The following is a 17,957-nucleotide window of genomic DNA, read 5'->3' on the forward strand; positions in this document are numbered from 1 at the left end:
AAAGCCATCATATATGTAATGGGGAAAAAAAGCCTAAGTCCTGGTGTTAGGAAGATAGGATGAATCCAGTTTCCTTCAGTTGTTGTGATGGTGGTTTATATTGCAAGAAATATTTTTGTAATTTATATGGGGGAACAAAATAAACTATTATTTCTACTTGTAAATCTTTGACAGACTGAAAAAGCACAAACAGTTCACACTCAATCACACAATTGCTCTAAGTAAAAGATTTGTACTTGTTAATTACATAATGTCATATTGTTTCTTAAGTGGGAAGAGAGTTATTTCTTTCTAAAATATTAACATTGACTTGTACTTTTCCTGTCCTATTTTTGCTTATTTTTGAACATTCTTTCTCTTTTTCTGGTATAATGTTAAAGCAAAATGAAAGCTTATTTCTTAGATTTAAATTAACTAATTCTCTAGTGGATTGATATAGATACAGATAATAAAGGCTTTATTACAGCAAGAATCTAAAATTGTGTTAACTCATGTTAACTCCAAAAACATAGAAAATTTATAAGCAGTAAGCTTCTTGAGATATAAAACCAATGCAATGATATCAGTAAGAATAAAGAAAAAAATAAGTGTAAACTGACCTGTAGTTCTTGCATTTTAGGGGAAAGTATTCATTATTGTGTACAATAAGTTTGTTTTAGCCTGTGGTACAAAGCCCAACTATAAGTTGTAACAAATGGCTAGATAAGTAGTTGGGTGGGTGAGTAAGTAAGGTTGTTTGAAAAGAGAAGATTTGTTAATTGTGTACCTTAAACACATCAGAAAACTGGGACAGATGCTCTGCATTTGTTAGCTTTCCATCCAGGATTACAAAATGCTTGCCACAATTCCAGTTTCTCATACAACAAAAATCTAACCATAGAAGAATTTTTTATTTATTTATTTATTTATACAAACACATGTATGCTTCATTTTTTTATTCTAAAAAATCTTTACCAAGAGCTCCCAGCAGACTCGCAACTCATGGGCTAAAACTGGATTAGGTTTACTCCTAAATCATATCCCTAGTGAAGACTTATAAAGTTCTAATAACTGGTTTTCATTCCACATGTTTCATCTCCTAGTACTGTGTACCTTCTGACTTCTATTGGAACAATATTGGGGCTCTCATAGCAAGGGGGTAAAAGTTATTGAGTAGGCAACAGTTGTACCTGCTGTATACCACCCAATGACATTTTGTTCTTGGAGAAATGTATCAAGAGATTGATATTTCAACTATATTCTTTTTTAAAAGTATTTTTAATTGTAGATGGACATAATACATGTATTTTACTTATTTATTTTTATGTGGTGCTGAAGATCAAACCCAGTGTCTCATATATGCTGGGCAAGCACTTTACTATTGAGCTACAACTTCAGCCCCTCAATTATATTCTTAATATTTTAAATTTGGGAACACATAGGGAATTATGTATATCAATATATGAATATTGCAGTAATTTAAGATGGATTAATGTTTCTTTGTATTATGGTTTTCTAGAACAACATTTTTTGGATAGTCTGATTTTGTACTTCTTTTTTGTTGTTTTGGGTACCAGGGGTTGAACTCAAGGTCACTCGACCTCTGAGCTACATCCCCAGCCCTATTTTGTATTTTATTTAGAGACAGGGTCTCACTGAGTTGCTTAGCACCTTGCTTTTGCTGAGGCTTTCTTTCTTTGAACTTGTGATCCTCCTCAGCCTTCTGAGCCACTGGGATTACAGACATGGGCCTGATTTTGTAATTCTTATGAGTAACCATTAACCCTTTAATTTTAGCAATCAACAGCTAGGTCACAGTACAACATATACTGTGCTAATAAAAAATGAATGGCCTTAGAACAAAGTACATACATCAAAGAGAAGAGTATAATTTTTGTAACAAGCTACATTGAGGGGAAATGTTGCAAATCGCTGGAAAATAAATAGTAAACACCTGTGCTGAATAAATTAACCAGCTTGTTGTCAGTTCTTCATTTGACTCATCTAAAAGGGTGACTGTTTCAAAGCATTAATAAGACATTCACTTGGAGATGTTCCTTTGTTAGCACCCTAAATAAGCAGTACTAGATAATATGTGATTTATTTATATCTCCAAATTCACAGGGTTATGTATAGATTTGGGTATTTGTTAAAAGCAATGCATTGACACAAGTGATATTCAGCAATTGTAGTTAGGAAAAATTATTATTGTACTGCATTGTGAATGGCCGTTGGAATTCACATTAGCATTAAAATGACATTAGATTTGTGAAATCTATTTTGCTAGTGAAAAATTTTATAAGACCTAATCATAACAGATTGTTTTATTTATCTTTTGAGATATTATAATATTCTAGAACTAAAGGGTTCTTTTGAAGGCTTTCAGTTTACTAATGTCATTTCATAATTGGCAAATGTGTTTTTATGGTTTTAAAATATATTTAAATTAATAAAATTTAGCTGTTTTACTTTGAAGATATCTTTGAATGTAAAATTTCCTTTTTGAGAAAATGTTTTATACTATAATATTTAGGCTTTAAATTTAGAAGACATTCCTTTTGATGAACAGAATTTTGCTTACTGAAGAATTACGTGTGATTTTTTTTTTTAAAGAGAGAGTGAGAGAGGGGAGAGAGAGAGAGAATTTTTTTTTAATATTTATTTTTTTTTAGTTCTCGGCGGACACAACATCTTTGTTGGTATGTGGTGCTGAGGATCGAACCCGGGCCGCACGCATGGCAGGCGAGTGCGCTACCGCTTGAGCCACATCCCCAGCCCCAACGTGTGATTTTTTAAAGAGTTTTTGGTGTCTGTATAATTTCTTGTTAGACATTAACCTCAATCTTGTCAGAACTCCAAAAATACTTTGTTTTTAATGGAAGCTGAGTACAATATTGTGTTTCTAATGATTTTATTTTTCATAGTGCTAGGAATTTTACCAAATTATAATGTTGAGATGAGTAAAAGTTGGTGAATATAAAACAAATTCTAAAATAATTTTTTTTCTTTACACTTACACCCTTAATTAAGTATTTTGACTTCCATCTTTCAGATTGTCTAGCACTGGTTAATGAATTTTATTTACTCTGTAAAATACCCTTTCATGTAATGTAACAGAGCCACTGACTAGATCAGTTTCCATGGTTTCATTATCATGGTCTATAATAAGGGAACTTGCCACAGTCTGCCTTATCTTTAAAGTGTAATTAATTATCCTGTCATTCCTTATTATAATCTTTAAACTTGGAACTTTTGCTGAAAGTTGTCACCTTAGATTCCTCATGGAACCACTTAAGTTTTATTGGTTTTCAAAATAATGAAAGTGAATACAAAGCATGAACAATTTTGTAGAAAATATACAAATCACATTTCATATAATCACTCTTAATTTTTAAAGTTGTTAATGGAAGTTTATTTGGCCAAAATGATTCCATCATGTGACCACAGAAAAGCAAAGTACATGTGTTTTGTGTTACCCATTCACCTGAGGGCAGTTTAACAATATCCTAAATTTTATTAATATCTTATACTGGACTAACCTTTCAGAGTATATAAAATACTTCACATGTGAGTTGGCTAATTTATCATCCAGCTCTCATGAAAGCTAAGGAAAATGGACCCATTTTATAGGTGGGTGACTCTGAGAGTTGACTTGTCTATTATCTTCTAAGTAATGCATCTAGGACTAGAACTTGGGTTCTTTCCCAGTAAAGATTTGTGTAGATTTGGAAAGTATTGCTGTAATACTAGTGCTGTTAATTAATTTTTCATTAGATTTTATTAAACTTATTAGATTGTAACAATAAGTACATTTTATTTCTTGACATTTCAGTGTTATTTTATTGTTTCATTGTTCCCTTTTTGGATACTGTTTATTGTGCTAGTTTTAATAGGACACTTCAATTTTAAATGTACCCAGACTTTTGAATTTATAATCGTTTTATATTGGTCTAATTTTTGTGCTTTCTACAAATAACTTTGCTTCACATTTATAGATATGTAGTCTGCATGCACAACCTAGTTTTTCATCAAGCCTTTATTAGATATGATGTCTGTAGTGCAGTAGGTGTTTTGAGGAGCACCCAGGAAAAGTTGTCATTAGTGTTCTCACTGAAGGGAATTAAATCTAGTTCAGAAGAGAAAGCATGTACTAATTTGGTATCCTTTATCTGAGATTCTTGGTCCCGAAGTGTTTCAGAATTTTCTTTTAAATTTTTAAGTATTTGTGTAGACTTTATAGAATATTCTTAATCTGCACATCTGAAATCCAATATGCTCCAAAATTCAGAGCCTTTTGAGCATTGACATGATAACTCAGAAAGTTTTGTATTTTGGAACATTTCAGATTTTGGATTTTCAAATTAGAGGTGTTCAACCTATGCTGGACACCAAAGGACTAGTGAACAGGAATTGAGAAATAAATGCAAAAACTGTATGTATGTATTATAGGTACATAGAGTAATAGATTGATTGAATGTGGTTATATTAAGGAAGGCTTCTTAAATGTGAGATTTAAACTCTTAGAAAAGATAAATTGTTAAAAGTATGTTTGGCAATGGGGGAATTGTGATATTATGGGGAGTAGGAATAATAGACCAGAAGATTGGAGTTAACAAATTGGGTATTAGAGATGCCAAGTTAGAAAATAGGTAGAGATGAAAACCGAAGAATAGTAAAGAAGGGAATTTGGTTGGGAGACAGAAAGAAGTTGTTTGGGAGGTGGGGTTTAGATTTGGTAGAAGGAATGGCTACAGTTAGTTCTTGAACAGTGAATTAGCAGGTGTTTACTTGCCAGGACCCATCAAATATAAGGCATGAGTTAGATAATTGAGTAATAAGGCAGCTCAATGAAAATAGTGGTGTCTGTGGAGGAGTTTATGGTGCAACTGGACTTGATTGGGAGCCTGTTGTAGCCATCAAGACACTGAAGGACTGAGAATGTTAACTTTGTTAATTTTGGAAGTGGGAATTTGAATAGTTTAATAGACATTACTACTGAAAGAGTATATGTCAGAAAATAATATAGAAAGTGCCTTTTAGATTTTGCATTGAGATAGGCCAGCCTAAAATTTTTGTGACAGATTTTTTCCCAATTTACCCTCCATCATTTCACCAGATCAAGAATTTCTCAGTAATGATCATATTTGATAATTATCACTGTTGATTATTTACTATATCCCAGGCACTGTTATAGGTTCTTTGCATGTAAAATTATTTATCTTCAGAACAACCTTGAAGATATTTGATATCATCCTTGTGGTATCAATGAATAGTTTAAAGATAATAAATATTTTTTCTAAGTATACAGCCATAACTTTTTGTTGCACCAGGGTTCAACATCAAGTTAATTCTGAAGGCTGTGCTGTGTTGATTAACTTTTAAAATACAATTCCTTTATCTGCCTTAAATTTTCAAAAATTTTACATGTGTCATTTCCTCCTTCAACCTGAAATTTTTATCTGTATTTTTAAATTCTTAATTATGCTTCATATTGTATTGAAAATTTAACTAATGAATGTATAATGTCTGGGTCACTTGGCAAAATACACACTGAACTTTATAGGAAAATGATAAAAGAATAAAAGATACCATGAAAAGTTCAAGTGTCATAATAATGAGGCTGGTTAGAATTATCAAAAATATGATACTAATTATTTTAATAATTTCTTATTAGTCAGGATTTGCATGAATATGTTGAAGAAGCTGGTGCACTGAAGAAAAATCATGCTTGTGTGACACTTGTGAACTCCTCAAAAGCTGCAGATTCTGCCTGTCTGCCTACAGAAGATGAGTCATTAAGCACTGAGAGCTGTGAAGTGCCTGCAGAACAAACTCCAAGCAGTGATCCAGAGAGTACCCTAGAAGTAAATGATGCTGAAGCGACAGGGGAAAAAGAAAACCATAGTGATGATAAAACTTCAGAAGAAAAAACAAATGAAAATGTGCCTACAGCAGAGGACACTGCAGAGCAACCAAAGAAAAATCGGATTACTTACTCACAGATTGTTAAAGAAGGCAGGAGATTTAATATTGATTTAGTGTCAAAGGTAAGTACTAATTTTACCCACTTTCTTATAGAACAACACATTGATTAAAAATAGCATCTGTACCCATAAATCCAGTTTGCTCAATTTTAGTCTTTGACGTGTACAACATTTGTTTTATAAAAAGACTAGTCAAAATTTTATAACTCAGTTAAGGTATTCTTTAACTACAGGTTACAAATATACTAAATGCTTATATAAAGTTACTTTATGTGTTTTTAATTTGCTCTTAAATAGTACTTTCATACTTGAAGAATGGTTTTATGCTAGAACACATAGTTCATCCTGATATTCTTCTATGAATCTATGAAGAATTCTGATGAAACTGTTTACAAACCTATGTTCTTACAGTTTGCATCAACTTTTTTTTAGCTTTTATATATAGTCTAGCTATTCTAATATCTGTGTAATAGTGAATATTCTTAGCAAATCAATGCATTTTTGAAAGTCATATGTTCATGATCAAGGAATTTAGAGGATAATTTCATAGTAATGGGAACAGGGAGGCTGGGAAGAATGCTTTTGTCTTTGGTTATGTTTCCATCCTTAACTTTTTATTTTCAGTTTATTTTTCATTCAATATAATTTATTGGCTTTTTTAGTGCATTATATTTATACATAATAGTGGGGTACATTTTGACATATTCATAAATGCATATAACAATAGTTTTTTTTTCCATTTCAATCTCGACTTCTTCCTCTTTACAGTTTTAACTCTTAGTTCAGTGTGATTTCAGAAAAGGTAGGGTTCAGTGTTCTATTGGGTTCATAGGAAACAAGGCTATTTTAGTGTAAAATAATAGAAAACTAGTAGGATAAAGGATCATGTCCTTAAATGTTTGGTGAAAGTAGAGACAAAATGGCAATCAAATCCTGTAAGTTGAGGGTACAGAGTGAAACATTGGAAAGAAGTAGAGAGGGTAGTAAATTACATCAAATTACCTCAAAACTAGACTTTTTTTCAATTTAATGTACTTTATTTGGGTTCCGAGTGATGGGGGGGGTGAGGGTCCAACACATGCCCCTCATATTTTGCTGATATAATCACATATTTTCAAACTCTTGTTACCTTTAAAATTGGTGCTTGGAAATGTGTACATAATTTTATTATTTTTCATTCTATCATAAAGCACTGTGTCTGAGTCATGGTCTGTGTTGGCTACTTCCTACTTCATATTTCTGTATCGTCTATTCCACTTTCTCCATCAACTTTGACCCTGCCATGCACAGAAAACTAGCATTTTTTTTTCCTTTTACTTTGGCTGTTCATCTCTGGATGGAAGCTTAATTCTAGTTCACTAATAACCTTCCTGTTCTTATGAAGAGTATTCTTGAAATCAGTTTTAAAAAGTAAACAAAAAACAAGGCAGTCTAAGAAAAAATTGGCCTTATTCTGAAAATTACACTTTGAATTACTTACTTGAAATTTTGATTCTCTTACTAAAGAAACAATGATATGAATGTGGTTAAGAATCAAGACTAAAGTCAGGTGCTGTGATATATGCCTGCAGTTCCAGCTACTTAGGAAACTGAGACAGGAGGATCTCTCGAGCCCGGTAATTGAAAATCAGCCTGGGCCACATAGCAAGATCCTGTCTCAAAAAGAAAAATGACTCTATATTCTTCTAAGTTAGCTAAAATACAGTATGTATCTTACTAAAGAAAATGGGAGAAGATTGTGTTGTTGTAAATGTAGGAATTGTTTTAGAAAAAAACTGAACGAAAAATGAATGTTAATTATAGGAATGAAGTTTACCTAGAAGCTGAGAAAATTGAGGAGATCCTGAAGGAGATTTTTGGGTGCTTTCACTGGCTTGAGTGGTTAGTAATACTAGTTCTCTGGATAAATAAAAGACAAATATGTCCAGAGGCATTAGACTAAGCAGTTGTACTTTGTCTTGCATAGTTTTCATGGGTTTTTACATCTAAACATAATCAGTAATCATTTCTTGTACTTATTCTACAAAAGTATCTACAGAACATGTAATCATAACATAAAGGAAGTTTATAGATATTTTTAAAATGATAATCATTCTACAAGCATTTATTTAGTGCTAACTGAATTGAAAATCATATAGTCCATGTTTTGGGGACAAAGAGTCACTCCATGGAAATTTTATCTGTTCTAATAATTACAGTTGTTACCTCTAAGTTTAGGATACCTGCTTTAAATCTACCTTTAGCCCTCTCTCTTTCCTAAAGTCATTTAATGTGTGCAAACTACTTGATGTTTCTATGCATATTCCATCTTAAAGTCATCATATCAAGAAATAACAGTGGGCTTTATAGTTTATAAAACATGCCTATCATATAATCATTTAAAAGTCATCTCAGGGAAGGTTAATTAATTTAAATACATACAGTTGTATAGTGTTCAAACTATTAAAGAAATCAAAGATAAAATTCTTAAAATTTATTTCTGAATAAGTCCATAATTTTAATTATAGAGCCAACATGCCAAGTACAGCAAAGAATATTATTAAAGCTATTTCCCATTATTTTCATCAAATTCAGTTTTCTGAAGTTGATGTTGTAGACTACTAAGTGGTGAAAAAGAGATTAAGTTAAAATAATGTACACATTTATTGATGCTGAGTTTCAGAATCAATATTATAATTTTAGTTACAATTGATTCACACTCTTCAGTGGTATCTTAAATGACTTACTTTTAAAGGTGGTGTTAAATATTAAGCTTTAGCCACGTTCGGTGGTACATACTTGTAATCCCAGCAACTCAGGAGGTTAAGGCAGGAGGGTCACAAGTTCACAGCTAGCCTCAGCAAGGTAGAGAAGCCCTAAGGAAGTTAGACCTTGTCTCAAAATTAAAAAAAATATATATATAAAGGGCTGGAGATGTGACTTGGTGATTAAGTGTCCCGGGTTCAATCCCTAGTACAACAAGAAAAAAAAAAATCTTTATTAGATCTTATAAGCACATGTCTGTATTTTATATATTAACATTTGTGAATGAATATATTATAGCTGTTAAGGAATCTTTGAATCTCCATTTTTTTAAAACAAGTAAGGTTTTTCAAGTATCTTTTATTATTATACAATTATTACATCTAAAAATAACCAATAATAACTTATTGTGCTCATTCTACAAAAGTAGAAGTATCTAAAGAATGTGTCTACTAGTATGTATAATTATAATGAACCGGTAAAAATTTTTAAAAATAGTTTTATAAACACAGGCTTTATCTTAGTTGTGAGGTATGTTAGGAAGAAGGTAATGAAATAACATGTCATACTTAGCATAATAAGGTTAGTGTTTTAATGCAATGACAATTTTGTACTATGTAATGCTGAAGTATTATAATAGTTTATAAAATTAGATGCTCAGACTTTAGGTTGATTTTTGAGATCCCCTTCTTCGGTAAAGCAAATTTTATTTTATTTTTCTTACTACTTATAGATGCAACATTTACATTTGTCATATTTATTGAGTTGTAGACATTATTTAAAGGTAGCATGATTAGAATAAGTAGGCAGATTTCTTGCATTTAACCATATGGTTAAATCTAAAACATGCTGGATAATAATGTTTTTGTCTCTTTGATATTAGTTATGAAACATGTTGAAAGATTGAAATATTAAGTCAGCCCATCACATACATGCTGGCAATAACAATCCTCACTTCTTGAGGAATATGTATTTCATCTAGACTGCTGGAATTACAAAGGGACTTTATAATTTGACACTTTCGGAATGCATCACAAATCTCTCTTTCTTTCTTTCTTTCTTTCTTTCTTTCTTTCTTTCTTTCTTTCTTTCTTTTCTTTCTTTCTTTCTTTCTTTCTTTCTTTCTTTCTTTCTTTCTTTCTTTCTTTCTTTCTTTCTTTCTTTCTTTCTTTCTTTCTTTCTTTCTTTCTTTCTTTCTTTCTTTCTTCTTTCTTTCTTTCTTTTTGTGTGTGTGCAGAGGGGAGTAACACCTAGCTCATATCTTCGTGTAACCACATGGCATTATATAGGTAGTCTAGTCTAGTCCTTTATCCAAAACCCTTGTTTTCTGGTATTTTCTGTAATTCAGATTTATACAGACACACATATTCACTAGGGAATATATAATTATATATTATATGTAAAATATATATAAGCATATATATTAGGGCTGGGGCTGTGGCTCAGTAGTAGAGCTCTTGCCTGGCATGTACGAGGCACTGGATTTGATTCTCAGCACTGCATATAAAATAAAGGTCCATTAACAACAAAAAAAATATTAAAACAACATATATTTTAGAAAGCAATACAATGCTTATGCTGATATGCTGTGTATTATGTAACATTCTTAGATATAGAATACTCTAACTAAACACATTAACATTACTGATATGTATACATATTCAAATATATTGTGACAGAAGAGCCTTATATCAATTTGGGTCAGGTTTTACTGCCAGATGAATTATGAAAATACTTTTGGATTGTACAGGGTATTTTTCCCGGGGGGGGGTGGATTTCAGATAATTAATTTTGAAACAGTAGTACATTGTGTTATATGTTATAATTTATATTTATAGACTTGTTGTAAATCTAAAAACTAATACAATTATATATATTTAGTGTTTATTCTGTTTTCATTATTTTGCCTTTTATACTATAAAATATTTTCTTTGTACAGCTCCTGTATTCTCGGGGAATGCTAATTGATCTTCTAATCAAATCTAATGTTAGTCGATATGCAGAATTTAAAAATATCACCAGGATTCTTGCTTTTCGAGAAGGAAGAATGGAACAGGTACTATGCTAATCAAGTATTGTATCTGAATATGTGCTTAAGTTTTTATGGTTCATTTTGGAAGGATAAGCAAATAAGATTGCCGTCTTTCCTGGTAAGGGAGTAAATTCCTCTTGCATCAGGGTTTACAAATGTAAATGGCAAAATTTGTTTAATTAAATTTTCTTGGGTTAGTTTTTTTTTTCTAGTGTTAGTTTTTCATGAGTTATTCTGCAGTATTCGTTTTAGGCAGTACTGCTAGATTTGAACTGTCATTTGTTCCCCATTAAGGGTGATTTGCCATTGGACTTTCAGTGGCATAAAGAGTGGGTTTGCAAAATTAAGTAAGAAAGGTCACAAGTTAAATAGCTCTGAAGTTAACAGAGATGCTGTTAGAATTGATGTAAGGTAACATGAAACAGCTATAGTTAAATGGAAATAATCATCATGTTATACTTAAAGAGGAAGAACTGTAATTTGGAATATTTTTATCATTAACTTAAAAATCATAATTTTTTCAGGTCCCTTGTTCCAGAGCTGATGTCTTTAATAGCAAACAACTTACTATGGTAGAAAAGCGAATGCTGATGAAATTTCTTACCTTTTGTATGGAATATGAGGAACATCCTGATGAATATAAAGGTATTATTTTTCATTCAGTCATGTTTTCCACTTTAAGCTTTTTAATATACTTGGTGAACATCTTATTATTGTTACTTATTACTGCTACTTATTACTGTATTTATTGTTTTAAAATGCATTTCATTTATGCAGTATTGAATAAGTGGGCCATTATTTACATTATCTATTTAAAATTAGATAAAATTTAAAATTCAGTTCCATAGTATCACTAGCCATTTCAAATTGCTAGTAAACATATGTACAGATATTTTGAACATTTCGGAAATTCTAAGTCCACTCAGTACAGCCAGATTTTTTTCCTCGGTGGTTATGTAAAATTACATCCTTTCAGTAAATTTTTATATTTTTTATTTATTTAAATTATTTCTATAAAGAGTTTGTCTTTGGTCATGGGATTTCATTTGCTACCATTAATTGTCCAATTACAATGTTTTCTGCTCTTGATTTAAAGAAGTATTTTTTTAGGCATTCCTTATGTTTGTATACATGATTGTATGAAAGTATAACTGATTATAATTAGCCACACAGAAATTAGTTCTGTTGCTTTTTTGTCATAGTTCATTATTTAACAAAAGTTTCATATTACTCTGTTATTTTGATCAATAGATTTCCATTTTGTCACATTCAATATTTTCAACTGTAATTATTGGCATTGTTGTGCAGTTGAAGTGTTAATAAGGCAAGAATATTGCCAATAATGGCAACCCATTGTGTTACTTACTGATTTTCTGATTTTTTTTAAATCCATAAAACACTAAACAGAGATTTTACTTTCAGTCCAATTAGGACAGTAAGAGTGTTCCTTTTTTTCTTCAGATCAACAGTCACAGTCCAAAATGTTGTTTTGTTTCCGAATTCAAGTGTGTTTTAAAGACTTCAGAAACAATACAACATTTTGAACACACTTGATCACATTTGTGTGGGATGATTTTAAATAGAAATTTAGTTCTGATTTCAATTGATAAATTTTTATCTTTCTTTTCATAGCCTATGAAGACATTACATTTTCTGAGTATTTAAAAACTCAAAAATTAACCCCAAACCTCCAGTATTTTGTCCTGCATTCAATTGCAATGACATCAGAGACAACCAGCAGTACCATTGATGGTCTCAAAGCTACCAAAAACTTTCTTCACTGCCTTGGGCGGTATGGCAACACTCCATTTTTGTTTCCTTTATATGGCCAAGGAGAACTTCCTCAGTGTTTCTGCAGGTAAGTTTGCCATTGATTTTCTGGTCTCTTCTAAAGGTGATGCATGAATGACATAAAAATTACAACAAAATGAGATTTATTCAAGATTTATAAGATGCAGACACATACATTGTTCTGCTTTTTTGTAATCTATTTACTTGCTTACCTATCCATCTCAATAATGACAGGCCATTTGGACTATTTTTTAAAATTTTTTAGTTGTAGATGGACACAATATCTTTATTATATTTTTTTTATGTGGTGCTGAGGATCGAACCTAGTGCCTCATGCATGCCAGGCAAGTGCTCAACCACTGAGCTACAACCCCAGCCTTGGACTATTTTCTTTTTTTTTTTTTGAGCTTTAAAAATTCTGAATATTTTTGTACCTAGTGTTAGATTTCAAAGCTTCATACTTTTCTATAATCATGTTTTTTTTTTAAATTGTGCTCTTGTATTTCATTGTGAATGTACCTTCATCTGTTTGCATTTTTCTGTCAGTGGACACAGGATGTTTTCATTTTTTGTTATTAGCATCCTTATATGTTGATTCAGGATATGTGTGTTCAAGAGTTTCTCTAGAATACATATGTACGAGAAGAATTCCTGAGTTATGGAATATGTGAATGTTTAGCATTTTACAACATTGACCCCAGTTGTTTTTCTAGAGAGTTATGTCTGTTACATTCTACTAGTAGTATATAAGAACTTCTATAACTCTACATGTTTGTAGTATTTTCATTAAATTTTATTCTAAGTGATTTTTTTTGTTGTTGTTGTTCTCAGGATTGAACCTAGGGGCATTTTACCACTGAGCCACATCCCCATCCCTTTTTATTTTTTATTTTGAGACAGGGTCTTGCTTAGTTGCTGAGGCTGGTCTCCAACTTGTGACCCTCCTGCCTCAGCCTCCAGAGTTCCTGTGCCTGGCTATTCCAAGAGTTTTTATTTCTGTTATAATTTCTTCATTGATCCATGAGTTATTAAGAATAATTTGGTTAATTCTTCTGCCCTTAGCATTGAATTTAATTACATTATGGCATTTATGCTACTTAATCCTGGAGCTTTGTTGGCATTTATTTTATGGCTTACAATATCATTAATTTTTACAATTTTTTCATATGTTCTTAAGAGTATTTTTATTTAGTTGTTGGTAGGTACATGATTCTCTAATTATTGGTATCAGGGTCCAATAAATCAAGCTTTAAGTTGTAATTTTCAAACTTTATTTTAATTGAATATTTTCTTTGCTTTATCATTTGTAGAGAAATATGTTTTAAATATTTCACATTTCTCATTATGTTGCTAGATTTGTCTATTTCTCCCTATAATTCTGTCAATATGTAGTTTATATTTTGGGGTTATTTATTAATATTAGTAGAAATTTATATTTTTTAATATTCAGATGAATTTAATATTTACTTAATCAATGTCTTTCTCCCCCCCAATTCCTATAATGCTTTTTTCCCCTTTAAATCCACTTTGCTGGATATTCATATGATTATTCCAACTTTTCATATTTGACGCTTATAACTTTCTCCATCCTTTTAATTTCCAAATTTTTAGAATCTATATTTAGGTCTCTTGTTGGCATAGTCTTGATTTTTATTCCTATGCTGCCTATCTGACAGTCTCTCTTTTACTGAGCAGGATGAATGCTGCTAAAAAGAGTCTGTTTCTTCTTTCTGAAATGTAGAATTTTAAAAGCTCCTTTAGTTTACATCTGTTTGTAGTAAATTTTTTAGTTTTATATATATGAAAATAACTTCAAAATGTTTTTAGTAGTACATTAATTAAAAATAATAGTGGGGTTCATTTTGATGTAGTCATACATGTTTTATAATGTAATTTGTTCCATTTCAATCCCCAATACTTTCACTTTCCCTCCCCTTTTTTTTGCAGTGCTTGGGATTTAACCCAGGGCCCTGTGCATGCTAGCCAAATGCTCTACTACTGAGCTATACTCCCAGTTCTTATGTATAATTTTTGATAGTTCCTTTTATATGTTCATTTTTTGAATCTTTCTGCTTCTTTAAATCATTCATATTATAAATATTTTACATTCTTTCTGTTCATTCTAACAAATATTCATAATGGTCTGATACTGCCATTTTTTATTACTGCTGATTCACCTTAGTGTTTTGTTTCCTTCTGCAATGCTTGAGAATTTATATCTGACTCACTTTAGTTTGAATCTCAAATTAAGAATGCTTTTCTTCTGGAATTGTTTGTGTCTGCTCATTCCCAAAGCCCTATAAACATGGGAGCATTTTGTTCTTTTCAGGGAATTCTCCTTTAATAATACAGATGGCATCTAGTTATCCTGGCCCAAGGGGTTTTTTTTAATCTAATTTTTATTGTAGTCTTTTATTGCTCAAAACTTTGATTTCAGTTCATTGTTTGTATAACACATGTATGGGTATATTTGATGATGGGGTGTTTATCATGGTGTCTCTTTTCCTTCTTTCTCATCGGTGCAATGAAAATTATGTTCATGCATTACCTAGTTTTTTGGTATTAACAGGAGGTCCCATCACAGTACCCATTCTATCATACTACTGGAAGTAGGTGTTTTCAAATTTATGTTTCCTAAATATGTCATCTTATAAATGGAAGTGAGAGTGTTGTGTAAATTGCACAGTAACTAATTTCAGAATATGTTCTGCGTATTTCCAAACAAACTTGTCCTCCTCCTATTTCAGGTCAAAGTAGGGATGAGGAGAGTGTGTCATGTCCCCCAGGACCAGAGGTCCTTCTATCAATTGAAACTAAGAAGAAAGTTCTGTGGTTTTCTTAATCACTCTGTCCCTCTTCCTGTGTCATTGCCTGATTCTATACTATACTGTTTTCTCTCATGTTGCCATGTGCTACTCTTACAGAACTTAATGGTAAGGAACAGGGACAGAATTAAAAGATCACTGGGAATTGACCTGAAGCTCAGTAGCTTTCTTAGTAGTACTTTATGAAAATAGATACAGGTTAAGCATCCTTAATCTAAAAGTTTGAAATCATAAATGTGCCAGAATCTGAAACTTTTTTTTTTATTGGTTGTTCAAAACCTTACAAAGCTCTTGACATATCATATTTCAAACATTAGTTTCAAGTGAGTTCTTTTTGAGCATCTTCATGATGCCACAAGTGGAAAGTTCCACACCTGATTTCATTTAACAAATTGCAAAATACAAATGCACTAAAAATATTGTATAAAATTATATTCGGGCTGTGTCTATAGGCTCATGGATTTTTGTGTTTAAATTTGGGTCTCATCCCTAAGATATTATATTTTGCAATTATTTAATAATAGGAAAAAATCTAAAATCTGAAAACCTTCTATTCCCAAGCATTTCAGAAAAGGTATATTTAAACTGTATTTAATCTCATTCCTCTTTTTTCATTAAATCCCTGTATTTCTTTCCTATTCAAACAGTTTATAAATATGTATTTGGGGTTTGTTTATCTAAGAGAAAAGACATTTAAATGTTTCATTTATCGTATACTGGTATAAAATTTCAGAATGAGATGCTAGACAAAGACCATTTTTCCCCAAAGATGGTTTTAGCATTCCAAAGACTGCTATTTTATCAGAACTCTCATCTTTTAATGCTTTGTAGCACCTGGGTCAGTATTGTACATGTGGTTCAGAATTAAAGGTTGTTATAAAAATTAGACCTCATCTTATCCATTTTAAGTATACTTTTAAGGAGCAATGTAATTAAATGTGTATATAATGGGAAAAAAAGACTTTTTCTGTTAAGTTTAAAGTATTATTTTAAACTTTTAAGTATTTCTTTGTTAATTAAGGAAACACTGATTTCTTTCTACATATTATACATATAGGACTATATGTGAATTATATGCATTTATTTGGCCTAAGGATATTAACTTTTAATTTTATATTGGGTTTTCTACATAATGCTTTATAATTCCATATAAATATTGCTGTTTATATCCTGAAGTGGTAACACTACCATTATCTATACATCATAGGCTACACTTTTTATCACCAGGTTATCAGTATAAGGTGTCACCTGTTTTATGATTTCTAACCATCATTCTGTATTCTGTTTTAATATAAGCTTCTTAAGCATTTCTCACAGCCAGTTACAGTGTGTTCTCATCAAGGCTACTGTTATAAATGGGATGCATGCATATTTATGTGAAGGATTCAAAGACATTTGTAAGTCATATCCTGCATTCTAAATGAATTCTGCTTAAGCAGTATAACATTTTAACTACTAGAGATAACTTTCATGAATAAACACCTTTTGAGGCTTTTATCATTTTAAATAGGTACTGTTTTTAAGCAAAGAAAATGAAGCTTATTTATTGCATTACCTAGTACCCATTAATATGTCAGCATATATAAACAGGACCATACTGGAAGAAAAGTCATGAAAATTTGTATATTTTTCTAGTCTAGCAATCCTTAGAACTTCCCTTAGTATATACATTAGCTAGTTAATATTTTTTTCTGGCCTACTGGACTGGACAGGATATGTATGTAATATATAGGATTTTAAATTCTCTTCCAAATAGAAGTCCTTTTTGAACCCTGACCTGATTAATTTATTTCTGTTATCTCTGTGGTTGACAACATAGTGCCCTTTAGAGCTGACTTAGTTCAGAATACATTTTATATATTGTGTTGTGTTTTTATAATGTGAAAAATGGAGCAGTAGTAGTGGAAGCAAATAAACTTTACTTGTTTTTTTGTTTATTTTATTTTTAATAAGTAGACCTAGACTGCTCAGAGGTTGTTACTTTTGTTTAAAAAAAAAAAAAAGGTCACTCCACTATTAACTGTGAAATTCAATCTTTCATGGCCTAGATTTGATCTGTTATTTTTCTTAATGTGGTAAGATTATTAAAAAATGAAAGGTGAGAATTTTAGCATGTAGCATAAATTTTATATACACATGCACACACAAGTAATCACCACCAAATACCTTTTACCAAGTGGTTGGGCTTAAACTACGTTTCACTGTTTAATATATATGGAAAAGTAAATAGTTTCCAAATAGTACCTAAAGAAAATTTCCCAACACCTCAGGAAGTTGTGGAACACAAGCTAATCTCTAATTCAAGCTTCTCAAAAGAGAAAAAAGAAAGATCAAAAGTCCAAAATACATAAATGGATTTATGTGTCTTTAATATAGCTTACTCAAGATTATAAGAACAGCATGGAAGGAATAAAGCAAGGAATCTTCCATTTGATGTATTTCATCAGTGATGACAGAAGGAGCTATGCCCAAACGGGGATACATAGATGCTACTATGATTTAGTTATAATGATGGGGTTTGTGTTTTTTTTAATATAGATTAAGACATTTTATATCGTGTCCTTTTCCTCTGCTTTTTAAAACCACCTTCTTCAGTCCAAAGTG

The 17,957-nt window shown here is 31.2% G+C and overlaps 1 protein-coding gene across 2 annotated transcripts in view; it reads left to right on the forward strand.

The window, feature by feature from the left end:
* The window catches only part of Chm (CHM Rab escort protein), a 168,032-nt gene that overhangs the window by 72,824 nt on the left and 77,251 nt on the right, over positions 1-17,957 (forward strand). For both annotated transcript variants that reach the window (XM_026381447.2, XM_026381448.1), the window contains 4 exons: positions 5,654-6,026; positions 10,645-10,761; positions 11,262-11,382; positions 12,370-12,595. In XM_026381447.2, the coding sequence (XP_026237232.1) occupies positions 5,654-6,026; positions 10,645-10,761; positions 11,262-11,382; positions 12,370-12,595 (837 nt within the window). The remainder of the gene's footprint in view (positions 1-5,653; positions 6,027-10,644; positions 10,762-11,261; positions 11,383-12,369; positions 12,596-17,957) is intronic.

The sequence above is a fragment of the Urocitellus parryii genome, chromosome X (assembly GCF_045843805.1).
Source record: "Urocitellus parryii isolate mUroPar1 chromosome X, mUroPar1.hap1, whole genome shotgun sequence".
Taxonomy (NCBI): Eukaryota; Metazoa; Chordata; class Mammalia; order Rodentia; family Sciuridae; genus Urocitellus; species Urocitellus parryii.